The sequence below is a fragment of the Triplophysa rosa genome, linkage group LG4 (genome assembly GCF_024868665.1).
Source record: "Triplophysa rosa linkage group LG4, Trosa_1v2, whole genome shotgun sequence".
Classification (NCBI taxonomy): domain Eukaryota; kingdom Metazoa; phylum Chordata; class Actinopteri; order Cypriniformes; family Nemacheilidae; genus Triplophysa; species Triplophysa rosa.
Window position 1 is genome coordinate 316,933 of NC_079893.1, and position 14,186 is coordinate 331,118.

The following is a 14,186-nucleotide window of genomic DNA, read 5'->3' on the forward strand; positions in this document are numbered from 1 at the left end:
GTGACGTCACAGACCAACTAATCGATAATGAAATTCATTGACAACGAATTTCATTATCGATTATTATCGATTTTATCAATTAGTTGTTGCAGCCCTAATTATAACTTGTTCAAGTCAACAGGACGTTTATTTTGACGAATCGCCGCAAATGGTATTTGTTTATGTGTTCGTGTCCTCGTGCAGTGAAATGCTGGCGCTGAAAGCTCCACAAGCACAATGCGTTCAGTACTCGCAACCGCACCACTCTTTCACACACGGTAACGCAAAACAAACAGAATACATATTTAAACAGTATCTGAATATTTCGTTAACTGTTACGTTAGCTGTTCAGCGCTAATTTCTTGTTAGGAAATGCCTGGATTCCTCAATTCCGTCCGCGTTTTCCGCATTGCGGAAATCATAGGGCAATACGTATGTCACGCGAGGTATCGGTCTTTGGTATCGGTGTGTCATTACGAGTACAAGTACATGAGCTTGGTATCGGGCCGATACAGATACTGGTATCGGTGCATCCCTACTATTTATATCTACATACAGAGAGGCCCTACATGCATTGAATTCGCCGTCATGTTTTGTACAGCAGCCCTAAACGGACAAACAACTCTACAACGCACGTTTCCTCTTCCTCTCCGCCGCGGTATCATGGTGAAACAGATCGCGAGATGATCCGTGCGGATCGTGCTCTCCGGTTCGGAATGCATGTGACCCGCGGATTAGCTGAAAGTTTATTCATCATCGAGTAAAAAAGTAAAACGCGCTCTCGCTCGCTCTCCAGTTTCTGTCTCAGCCTCAGTACCGCGGGTCCTAACGTGTCTCTGCTGGAAAGTCTTTATAATATTAACGCAGGTCCTAGCTCCTGTCTGACTTTTATCCTTCTTTTTAAACTTAAAATCCACAAACCTTTTATTTTATGTAATACATAAGACATCGCTCTTTCTACAGTCTTTCTAATGCCCACAAAATCTCTTCCCTGCGTCAACATAAGAACGACATCTTTTTGTACTGTGGTGGCCACCATCATGTTTGGACTGAGCGATTTGTGGCCAATCTGTAATACAACGCTAGTTGCCGCTGTTAATTAAGAACTGCGCCGTTAAGCGATTGACTAAATTCTGCTCTTTAAAAAAAAAACACAACAGCCTTATTCATACATGACGCGGATGAAATGTTTTCATGACCAATTTGATCCCCAAACGCGACATGCACATCTTCCACTGTGGCATTGTCTTCAGGAACACACCTGAAACCATTACAAAGTGATAATGGCGTCCTACCACACAACCCCAATACAATGCTCTTTAAAATGTACACTTTCTAAATCATGCAACTTCAGAGGAAAAAAGAAAAAGGAGGGAAAAAAAGATTTAGAAAATCTTACCACGCAACAGCTCTCACCACCACCTCTCTCACCCGACTCCCAGCATGCACCAGAGTGAGAGAGGAGAGAATGAGACATGAGGAGAATAAGAGAAGAGCCAAGGATTAGACATGATGAGAGGAGAGCCAAGGATTAGACATGATGAGAATGAGAAGAGCAGAGAAATAGACATGATGAGAATGAGAAGAGCAGAGAATGAGACAAAAGGAGAATGAGAAGAGAGCAGAAAATGAGACATGAGGAGAATGAGACATGAAGCGGATGAGAAGAGAGCAGTAAATGAGACATGAGGAGAATGAGAGGAGAGCAGAGATTGAGACACGAGGAGAATGAGAAGAGAGGAGAGAAAAAGACATGAGGAGAATGAGAAGAGAGCAGAGATTGAGACATGAGGAGAATGAGAGGCGAGCAGAGAATGAGACACGAGGAGGATGAGAGGAGAGGAAAGAATGAGCATAGGAGGAGAATGAGAGGAGAGCAGAGATTGAGACATGAGGAGAATGAGAAGAGAGGAGAGAAGGAGATGAGGAGAATGAGAGGAGAGCAGCGAATGAGACCAAGAGAATAAGAAGAGAGCAGAGAATGAGACATGAGGAGGATGAGAAGAGAGCAGTAAATGAGACATGAGAAGGATGAGAGGAGAGGAGATAATGAGACATGAGGAGAATGAGAGGAGAGCAGAGAATGAGACATGAGGAGGAGGAGAGGAGAGGAGAGAACGAGACATGAGGAGAATGAGAGAAGAGCCAAGGATTAGACATGATGAGAGGAGAGCCAATGATTAGACATGATGAGAATGAGAAGAGCAGAGGATGAGACAAAAGGAGAATGAGAAGAGAGCAGTAAATGAGACATGAGGAGAATGAGACATGAAGCGGATGAGAAGCGAGCAGTAAATGAGACATGAGGAGAATGAGAGGAGAGCAGAGATTGAGACACGAGGAGAATGAGAAGAGAGGAGAGGAGAGAAAAAGACATGAGGAGAATGAGAAGAGAGCAGAGATTGAGACATGAGGAGAATGAGAGGAGAGCAGAGAATGAGACACGAGGAGAATGAGAAGAGAGGAGTGAAGGAGATGAGGAGAATGAGAGGAGGGCAGCGAATGAGACAAAGAGAATAAGAAGAGAGCAGAGATTGAGACATGAGGAGGATGAGAAGAGAACAGTAAATGAGACATGAGGAGGATGAGAGAATGAGACATGAGGAGAATAAGAGGAGAGCAGTAACTGAGACATGAGAAGGATGAGAGGAGAGAAGATAATGAGACATGAGGAGAATGAGAGGAGAGCAGAGAATGAGACATGAGGAGGATGAGAGGAGAGGAGAGAATGAGACATGAGGAGAATGAGAGGGGAGCAGTAAATGAGACATGAGAAGGACGGGAGGAGATAAGATAATGAGACATGAGGAGAATGAGAGGAGAGCAGTAAATGAGACATGAGGAGGATGAGAGGATAGAATGAGACTTGAAGAGGATGAGAGGAGAGCAGTAAATGAGACGTGATGAGGATGAGAGAGAATGAGACATGAGGAGAATGAGAGGGGAGCAGTAAATGAGACATGAGGAGAATGAGAGGAGAACAGAGAATGAGACACGAGGAGGATGAGAGGAGAGGAAAGAATGAGCATAGGAGGAGAATGAGAGGAGAGCTGAGATTGAGACATGAGGAGAATGAGAAGAGAGGAGAGAAGGAGATGAGGAGAATGAGAGGAGAGCCGCGAATGAGACAAAGATAATAAGAAGAGAGCAGTAAATGAGACATGAGGAGGATGAGAGGAGAGGAGAGAATGAGACATGAGGAGAATGAGAGGAGAGGAGAGAATGAGACATGAGGAGAATGAGAGGAGAGCAGCAACTGAGACATGAGAAGGATGAGAGGAGAGACGATAATGAGACATGAGGAGAATGAGAGGAGAGCAGTAAATGAGACATGAGGAGCATGAGAGGAGAGCAGAGAATGAGACATGAGGAGAATGAGAGGAGAGCAGTAAATGAGACATGAGGAGGATGAGAGGAGAGCAGAGAATGAGACATGAGGAGGATGAGAGGAGAAAACTAAATGAGACATGAGGAGGATGAGAGGATAGAATGAGACATGAAGAGGATGAGAGGAGAGCAGTAAATGAGACATGAGCAGAGAATGAGACATGAGGAGAATGAGAGGAGAGCAGTAAATGAGACATGAGGAGGATGAGCGGAGAGGAGAGAATGAGACATGATGAGGATGAGAGGAGAGCAGTAAATGAGACGTGAGGAGGATGAGAGGAGAGAATGAGACATGAGGAGAATGAGAGGAGAGCAGAGATTGAGACATGAGGAGAATGAGAAGAGAGCAGTGAATGAGACAAGGATAATAAGAAGAGAGCAGTAAATGAGACATGAGGAGGATGAGAGGAGAGGAGAGAATGAGACATGAGGAGAATGAGAGGAGAGCAGTAACTGAGACATGAGAAGGATGAGAGGAGAGAAGATAATGAGACATGAGAAGAATGAGAGGAGAGCAGTAAATGAGACATGAGGAGGATGAGAGGAGAGCAGAGAATGAGGAGGATGAGAGGAGAGCAGAGAATGAGACATGAGGAGGATGAGAGGAGAACAGTAAATGAGACATGAGGAGGATGAGAGGATAGAATGAGACATGAAGAGGATGAGAGGAGAGCAGTAAAGGAGACATGAGGAGGATGAGAGAAGAGCAGAGAATGAGACATGAGGAGAATGAGAGGAGAGCAGTAAATGAGACATGAGGAGGATGAGAGGAGAGCAGAGAATGAGACATGATGAGGATGAGAGGATGAGAGGATAGAATGAGACATGACGAGGATGAGAGGAGAGCAGTAAACAAGACATGAGGAGGATGAGAGAAGAGCAGAGAATGAGACATGAGGAGAATGAGAGGAGAGCAGTAAATGAGACATGAGGAGGATTAGAGGAGAGAATGAGACATGAGGAGGATGAGAGGAGAGGAGAGTAGTAAATGAGACGTGAGGAGGATGAGAGGAGAGAATGAGACATGAGGAGAATGAGAGGAGAGCAGAGAATGAGACATGAGGAGAATGAGAGGAGAGCAGAGAATGAGACATGAGGAGGATGAGAAGAGAGAAGTAAATGTGACACGAGGATGATCAGAGGAGAGGATAGAATGAGACACGAGGAGAATGAGAGGAGAGAATGAGACACGAGGAGAATGAGAGGAGAGAATGAGACATGTGGAGAATGAGAGGAGAGAATGAGAAACGAGGAGAATGAGAGGAGAGAATGAGACACGAGGAGAATGAGAGGAGAGAATGCTACATGTGGAGAATGAGAGGAGAGAATGAGACAGGAGGAGAATGAGAGGAGAGAATGAGACATGTGGAGAATGAGAGGAGAGAATGAGATACGAGGAGAATGAGAGGAGAGAATGAGACACGTGGAGAATGAGAGGAGAGAATGAGACACGAGGAGAATGAGAGGAGAGAATGAGACACGTGGAGAATGAGAGGAGAGAATGAGACACGAGGAGAATGAGAGGAGAGAATGAGAATGAGAGGAGAATGAGAGGAGAGAATGAGACACGAGGAGAATGAGAGGAGAGAATGAGACACGAGGAGAATGAGAGGAGAGCAGATGATATTTTTTGTTGATAGGCTGAAGTTTGGAAAAGTCTTCAGGATGATGTGACACTGCTCCAGCAGGGGGAGCTTCAGTGTTTTTGTGAATGTGTGTGGATGTTACACAGGAGGATGTCAGATGCTGTTTTTGACTCTGTCTGCATTCACAGTAAACGGAGACGCATGTGTGTGTGTGCGTGCGTGTGTGTGTGCGCGTGTGTGTGTGTGTGTGTGTGTGTGTGTGTGTGTGTGTGTGTGTGTGTGTGTGTGTGTGCGCGTGTGTGTGTGTGTGTGCGCGTGTGTGGGTGTCTCACTCTGACCTCACACATCGAGAGCTTTCGAGCACGGCGGATTAATGATCACAGGCGATGAGAGGAAAAGCAAACGCCGTCTGCAGCTGTGCGAAGCCATCAGCCGCACTCATGCAGACGCGCTCGTCTGCGCACGCGAGGAGAGGAAGTCCCGCTGAAATCAGAGAGCGCGTCTGAGAGCTTTGAACACCGGGCCAGACAGACCCTGAATATGTGGGGTGGCGCCGCCAGACAGATTCCCGACCAGAATAACGGACCAACGGGGAATAGCCGTTCCACGACCACCAGCACGAGAGAACAGCGTGATATGAACGCATATAAAGACACACAAAAAACCCTAACACACACACACACTGACAGAACAAACACAAACTATAGTAAAATGAAAAAAAGAAATGTGTCAGGACTCACGCCGTGGCTCCCGGGGCCCGTCCACCGTGATCTTTATTGCTCTCTGATAGGTGGCCACCTGCGGAGGGTTCGTGAAGACGGTGATAGTGAGAGTAAAACTCTTTCCTGTGGACACACAAACACACACACAGATCAGAAAATGCACGCAAGACATTTGTTGAACAGATTTAGCAGATGGATTTAGAGTATATTTATAATACATCTGCAAGGCTATCATGGATATCATGGCAGATGTTTTGACGGATGGCTGTTAGATCTACACTGACACGACTGCTTGTACTCTGGTAAAAAACAAAACCACAAGTCGACACATGTGGGGATTTAAAGTTGCTTTTGTTGTGTCTTCAAACACATGGTGTCAGGACAGTAAAGACACGAGCTACGTCAGCGTCCCCAAATAATCACAGGACGAGCCAGATGACCTCAGAGAGAGTCTGAAATAATACAGAGAGATATCAGACGCGGTATTCACTCCTCATAAATGTCTACATATACAGACAGGCTTAAATTCAGAAGACACACACACATGTAAACACCAACACACACTTTAAAAATAAAAAGCAAGAGACATGGAGTCTGTTCAATATTTTGTTCTGTCTTAAAGGTTTAGTTCACCTAAAAATGAAAATTCTGTCATCATTTCCTCACCTCCAGGTTGTCCCTAACCTGTATAAATATTTTTATTCTGCTGAACACAAAAGAAAATGTCAGTAACAATACAGATCTCATCCTCCATTTACTGCCATAGTAGGGAAAATAAATACTATGGCAGCATATGGGGGATGAGATCTGTTTGGTTACTGACATTCTTCAAAATATCTTCTTTTGTGTTCATCAGAACAAAAAAATATATACAGGTTTGGAACAATCTCAGGGTGAGTAAATGATGACAACATTTTCATTTTGGGGTGAACTAACCCTTTAAAGAATTTTTACATTGTCTTTCATTTTAAACAGCCTCATTCTCATGTCAAATGAAATGTTGCATCCATCAGAACTAAAACGACTTGAACAGACTTTGTCATATAAAGGTTTTCAAAAACACACAATAAAAAAGTTATTTTAGTTTTATTCTGTAGATTTTCAGAAAACTATATTTGTACTAGTGTTTTAAAAAACACAGAAAAGTACAAATGAATATTTCCAAATGTTTCACCAAAATCTGACAAACTTTGCCAGGGATGACTGCAAACACACACACACTAAAGCCACACAAGAGAACCCGAGCAAACGCACCCTACCGACGCCAGGTGCTATTCTGAGTTTAGTCGGCGTGACAACACCCATATACTTCAGTCTGAAATGATCTCTCTCTCACACACACTAGTATTTATACACAAACATTAATACACTATCACACCTGTGGAAAAACGTATTGAATGCACCGCTGCACAAATAAATATTGATAGTAATATCATTGCTAAATATTAAATACTACTATTTTTAAATACTAAATATAAAATAATATATTTTGTATTTCCTATAAAACAGCAAGTATTGTAACTATTTTGTGTATCATGGTATTTTCTGAAATGCCTTGAAGACTACTGTATAGACTACTTTCTATACAGATATACAGTTGTCTACTGTATATCGACAGCCTATAATCATGACATTTCAGACCATCGCTGTACTGTGAAAATTGCAAAACCTAAACACAGATTATTCTGTTCCTCACACATACAGTACAGAAACCACAAAAACATACACAGTCCAGAAAGGCACACACACACCAACAGTATATGGAAAGACACACATACGCAAAAAGTTATTCTAGTTTTATTCTCACACACACACACTCACGCACGCACGTTTTATTATCTCTGTGGGGACAGTGCATAGGCGTAATGAGTTGTATACTGTACATTTAAATTTATGCATTTGGCAGACGGTTTTATCCAAAGCAACTTACATTGCTTTATCCTATACATTTATACATAGGCATGTGCTATCCCTGGGATCGAACCCACAACCTTGCGTTGTTAACGCAATGCTCTTACCACTGAGCTACAGGAAGGCTGATCAAACTGTATATTTTATCCCCTAACCCAACCCCTAAACCTAAAGATCATAGAAAACGTTTTGCATTTTTAGATTTTCAAAAATTATCGTTCTGTACAATTTATAAGCTTTTGTGCCCATGAGGACCTCAATTTTGGTCCCCACAGTGACACGAGTCCCCATGAGTTGGTGTGCATTCAGGTTTAGGTCCCCACTAACATATAAAGACCAAGTCCACACACATACACACTCACTGAGTGGTTTACTGTCTGGATCGGAGACGTTCTGTTTGAGGTTCCTCAAGGGGACGTCCCGATACATACACAACAAGTGTGTGTGCTTGTGCGTTTCTGTAATGTGTGTGTGTGGGGGGGGTGGGTTGTGTTCATTTGTTTGTAAATGTCTGGGTTAGAGGGGATTTCATGGTGTGTACATGCAGAAGTCAAAATAACAAAGCAAAGGTTTATATGTGTGTGTGTGTGTAACTGCCTCAGGACAGCAACTCAACCCAACTGAACAAATATAGAAGATGAAAAGAAAGAAAAGCCACACAGATGAATCTTTGTTGTCTTATCTCCATGTCTTAACTGATGAAAAACCTTGAGCACTTCAGCAGCATTAAAGAGAGAGAGTGTGTGTGTGTGTGTGTGTGTGTGTGTGTGTGTGTGTGTGTGTGTGTGTGTGTGTGTGTGTGGTTTACATTTCTCTCTTACTTAACACGCCAGCTTTCTCTCGGCCCTCACTCTTTTCCGGCACTAACCATAATCACTTCCATCACTGTAGAGTACAGCTGCTCTCCGGCACACACACACACGCATCACGCGCTCTAATAAACAACAGTCTGCGCAGACGTGCATGTCTGAAACAGTCGTGTGTGTACATTCTGCACGACAAGGGCCTTCATGCAACCACACAAATATCTTCATTTTGTTTAGCATCCCTAACTAAACATTTACGTACGTCTCTGTACACATTAATGGGGTACACAACCAAAAACACAAAACGCCATACACAATCTTTCATTTGCAGTACATGCTTGTCTCTGATCTAAACACACCTGCAGCAAACACAGACCCCCAAATTCTGTTTTCACTCTTTCATACGTGTGCGCTTGAATGAAGACGCAGACAAAAGAGAAGAGGACAAAGAGTGTGTTAACATTGTGTTTGTGTGTCTCAGGTCCGGGCATGTAGGGGTAAGACAGCAACATTAGCGTTAAGGCTTATATCAGACGCATCGCATCAGAGCAACAATACAGTCCTGCGGGACACCACCATTTCCCAGAAGATGAGCGAGTGTGTGTGTGTGTGTCATCAACCAGAAACAGTTGTTTCTGTCATCATGAACACTCATGAATGCACTCTATCCTCCTTGTTTTTACTACTAAGATGATTTATAGACATATTTTGGCTAAATATCGCAACACATCAGTGTCAGAAATAGAAGTTAACACAACTTCCCCTTAAGTCGTGGTCACGCTACATGGAGGCATTCCGAGGCAGAGCAAGCCATATATTTATGTTTAACAAGTATATATATTTTTAGTTTTCTTGGAAAATGGCCAATCGTTTGGCTTGACGACACCCTTATTCATCAGCTGGTGTCATGTAGAGCCTTTTGAAGCTGCGATGAATTTGGACTTTCACCCACAGCCCCCCGTTGAAGTGCATTATATGGAGAAGAACCCTGGAAAGCTTTCCTCAAAAGCCTCAATTTGTTTTTGACAGAAGAAATAAACACACGGACAGCTTGTATGACATGTGGGTGAGGGAATTATCATGAATTTTAAACTTTAAAGTGAACTACTCCTTTAAGTGACTCTCGATTCAATCCGGCTAGTAAGTCAACAAACGCGTTCTCCGTGAGAAGTGTATGTCCAGACAATAATTAATTTCTTGAATGCAATTCACAAAGTTACAATAGACCAAACGGCGTGCAACTATGCAAAACAACAATGATCCACCTTTTGTATCGAAAGTAACTCACAAATGAGGAACATTAAAAAAACACATCTAAAAAGCATTAGAAGCAGGGCCGGCCCAAGCCTTTACGGGGCCCTAAGCATAATTTTATTTGGGAGTCCCCCTGTGCCCCCAATACAATCGACTAGTGTCAATGTTTGATTATTTGCATGAACACTTTAAATCTAACACACCCAATGTTATTAGTTGTAGCTGTGTTTGGGATGTATGAATGTCGTGAAAACAAAAACACATAAACCTTGCATAACAAGTGTATCGTGATTTGATCATTTCATAACTTCCAATTTTAGGTGAACTGTCCCTTTAAATTTCGAGCACAGACCATACAAAGGTTGTGGAATTTAATGTTCAATGCATTTAACTATTTGGAAAGATTTTATTTAATAAATCATTTTTATTTACCACAACCTAAACACCCCTTTTAAAGCCACACAGCCCTTGGGGATGATTTAACCTTTTTTTATTTAGTGTATTTACTTGATAACCATTAAATTAATTTACAATACACACACAATTATTCTTAACCTTATCCCAAATAAAACACTGAATTGACAGATAATTATAAATGACACGAATCACGTAAATTACATATTTTTCATCTAATCAGCATTTTGTCATTTGCATCAGTGAATACTGTCGGGTGTTCAACATTTTCTATCATATATAATAAACAGTTGTCAAATGTTGAATGTTTTTAGTCACATATGCCGTGTGTTGCACAGCACTCTTTAGACTTTAAAACTGAAGCGTCATGCTGAACAGTAGCTCTGCCTTCTTTGATTTGATTGGTCACTGCTCTGTAACCTGTAACTCCCGCCTTCTTTCATTTGATTGGCCACCTCACTTATTTTGATGTTGCAATGTTGCATTTAGTCAGTCATTTCACAAATTTTGACACACACCACAGAAAAAAAATTGTGTACGGCCCTACGTGAGAAAATGGATGTGTGTCGAGAAAATATCACAAAAAAGCTGTAATATTACAAAAAAGCTCTTGGGGGCCCCTAGTGGCAGCGAGGCCCTAAGCAATCGCTTCGTTCGCTTATAGGGCCGGCTCTGATTAGAAGTTAAAACTTCGTCTCAGATGTTTGATACTCAGATACTGACTTTTGCAGACTTGACAAATCTGAGCTCAGTTTGACACATTGTTGACATCTCTTCTCTTTTTGTAAGATTTTCAACTCTTTTTCTCATGAGACATATCTGAGACACAAATGAGACTTAAGCTTCCATTTGCTCTCCATTTAATATCACTAAAATCTAAGAGAAATAGATGATCTCATTTGTGATTTTTGTCACATTTAAATCTATTTCTACATTCTTGTACTCTACTGTTGCTCCACCCACAGCACGATGAAGTTGTTAAACAGTCCCACGATTGTTTAAGCAGTGGTACAAAAGACTCGATGGGGGTGGATGTCTAGATAGTGTACACAAAGGCTTATGCTTTAAATAGATAAGGCTGCCGTATTTGACTGCACCTGATTTTGTCTGATGGTCGACCAGACGCACAGGAAACAGAAGCGTCAGGTGTGAAGGTCTGATGTGTGTGTTCGTACGTCAAACACACATGGGAATTAAAATGTCTCGTCATGGTCTGCGGTACGACTGCATCGACTGTTTCCTTCTCACAAATAGGCACATTTGTCCACTAAATCTGAGAATACCATCCTTCGGGGATATCTGGGGACGTCGTCCTCACTTACGTGTGTCTAGCAGCAATAAGGTCCTTCAGAGTACAAGATATACTTTGTCTGTGTGTGTCATATTTCTACAATCAGAGATACGCAAGCCAACATCTGTTCCGCACAACCGGCTAAAAGCATCGTGCGGGGTGACACAAAGCCAGGAGAAGATCTATTTTGGTATCATATATTCCCCAGCTCACCTCTTCCACTGCGGCCCACGAAACGCAGGTCGTTGAATCGGGCCACTTGGTTTTTGATGGCGGCCGTGGCGTTGCGGAGCTCCGCTGAGTAATTCTCATCATTCCCCGCCATCACGGTCACCAGCGTTCCATCGGGGATATCGCCGAGAGCCACCACCTGCCATCCGGTGAATGAAGAAGATACGTTAGACACAAAAAAAGAAATACAAATTCAGCATGCAACAGCACATCCATTAAAACACAATAACAACACAAGAATAATACAATAAGATACCAAAATCATTTACATTTACATTTAGTCATTTAGCAGACGCTTTTATCCAAAGCGACTTACAGATGAGGGAAACAATGGAAGCAACTGGAACAACATAAGGACAACAAAAAGCATAAGTGCAAAAAAAGAAAATTGGTCTCATATAGCCTATCACAGTATACAGAGCTAAGTTTTTTTTACAAACAATGTCAACATTTTATTCTTATTTAATTTATCTTATTGTTGTATAATTTGCAGTTTCAATAGACATTTTATCATGCAAACACATGGGCAGACGTGATAGTGAAAATAAAACACAAACAACATTCAAATCGTCTCCGCTGCCCTGCGTCATTGCTAATATCTCCACATCTAAACAAAATAAGCAGGTTATTTGCATATTAACTGTAAATGTCAGTACAGTAACAGTCACGAGTCCAGCGAAAAACTCTCACAGGATCATTCATTATGTTTTAGCGATGGCAAGACTGGGTGGGTCACATTTCTGCCTTCGATTGCCAAACGCGATGATGAAAGAACATGAGGTCACCCATGACCGCAGAAGATTAACAACAATTACAGACGTTTCCCTCCAAATCATTTAAGGATGTTAAAAACTGAAGCGAAATTGTAAGATTGGTCAAGAGATTGTTAAGATTCTAAAGCTTGAGGCAGAACTTTTATTAATGATACATTATGTTATTGTCCTTTCATTCAGCTAAAAAAATGTGGAGGACAGATGATCATTTTTGTGTAATGATCACCTTGAATGATCATTTACAAATTAAATAAATTGTTCAACCAAAAAATAGAATGTAATTTTGACCCCGAAGTCTAGACTTTCATAAATGAAAGGATTATACTTTGGTTTAGCAAACATGTTTGCCTTTAGGACACTTGGAATATACAGCACGAGTGGCGTTTTGCATTAACTAACCCTTTAAGTTTAGTTTGGTATGTTTGGTCTGTGTCACCACACTTTACAGCAAATAAAATCCAACGTGAGCGCATCTCACAAGTAACGAAGACTCTCACTGTTAAATTGGGTGTGTAAAACAGACGGTGTTGAAAGGAAACAACAGACGGTGGTCCGGTACCTTGAAGGCGATGGGTAGGGTCTTGTTACAGCGCCAGTGTGTGGGCAGTACGGAGCACAGGAAGTTTGGGCTGTCCGTGCGCACCAGTTCTCCTGGGTGGTCGGAAAGCACCTCCACCATGCTCCGGTCAGCCATACGCAGTTTGCCCACCAGGGCGGCGCCGCTGCTTTCCTGAGCCCCCAGGGGCAAGCCCTCGTTCATCTTCCCCGAGCTCAGGGATGTCGAGGGAGGCGTGAAGCGTCGCCCAGGCACAGGTTCTGAAACAGGAAGCCAGAAACATCATATTTAGTTTCATTATTGTTCAACTCATCAGATGTTAAGAATAAAACACATCATTTAAAGTTTATCTTAAATCATATTATTTAATTAATGAATTCATTTTAAATAAATTATTTAATTTATTTAAGATCAAAGAAGATACAATGTTGCTTGCTAGTTTTTTTATTAAATAACTGCCTGTAGAATCTGACTGGGTGAGAAGTGTTGTAAATTTAATCACACTTTAGTGAAATTCAATGTAATGCAATCCCAAATTCGGATGTATCTGATAATCTGATGTATAGTATGCAGTTTAGTACAAAACTATAAACTACAATATAAAGGCCTAAGTTTTAATAAACAAAATTGTGTTTTAGATTATGAATGTCAATAAACCTCACCATTTATTTTTAACGCACTCTAACGCACTGTAAGGATCTTATTCCATTCACACTATTATGTTACTGCGTTTTTTTCTTATTTCAATTACTCATTTGCAGTATAAATCTTTAGTTTATACAGAGGCAAATGAAACCATTAAAAGCCCGAAACCACTTCATTTATTCAACCACAACCACTGGCACATGAGTGCGGTTAAACGCGACTGTAGGAAGGAGCGCAACGACCTGCTGCGCCACCCAATATAAATGCAGAAGCACTGGATCAGTCCAAAGCTGGTGACGATGAGTATTTGGGGTGGTAAAGAGAGAGGAATAAGAGTACGTGGTGTAAAAGAGAGAGTGACCGTTAGCATAAAATACACAGAAACATTTGGGAGAATATGTATATCATTATCGCATAAGATGTGGAAACTTTACCAAACAATAAAAACAGTACAGTTTCAGTCTATTACACTTCTTAATTCTTTATCCCTTTAATGACTTGCATTTTAACTTACATTTAATAAATGTTACATTCACATTTTTTAGTTCAATTTGATTGAATGTTAATCTTCAGTCTGCAATGCATTGCTTTATTATTTCAAAATGCTATTCGCTTATTATTTGTACTGTTG

General features: G+C 41.6%; 1 protein-coding gene across 4 annotated transcripts in view; it reads right to left on the reverse strand.

The window, feature by feature from the left end:
• Positions 1-14,186, reverse strand: part of runx1 (RUNX family transcription factor 1) — a 70,240-nt gene that overhangs the window by 19,059 nt on the left and 36,995 nt on the right. For all 4 annotated transcript variants that reach the window (XM_057331886.1, XM_057331884.1, XM_057331885.1 and 1 more), the window contains 3 exons: positions 12,914-13,170; positions 11,564-11,720; positions 5,693-5,797 (listed from right to left, as the gene is read on the reverse strand). In XM_057331886.1, coding sequence (XP_057187869.1) covers positions 5,693-5,797; positions 11,564-11,720; positions 12,914-13,170 — 519 coding nt within the window. The remainder of the gene's footprint in view (positions 1-5,692; positions 5,798-11,563; positions 11,721-12,913; positions 13,171-14,186) is intronic.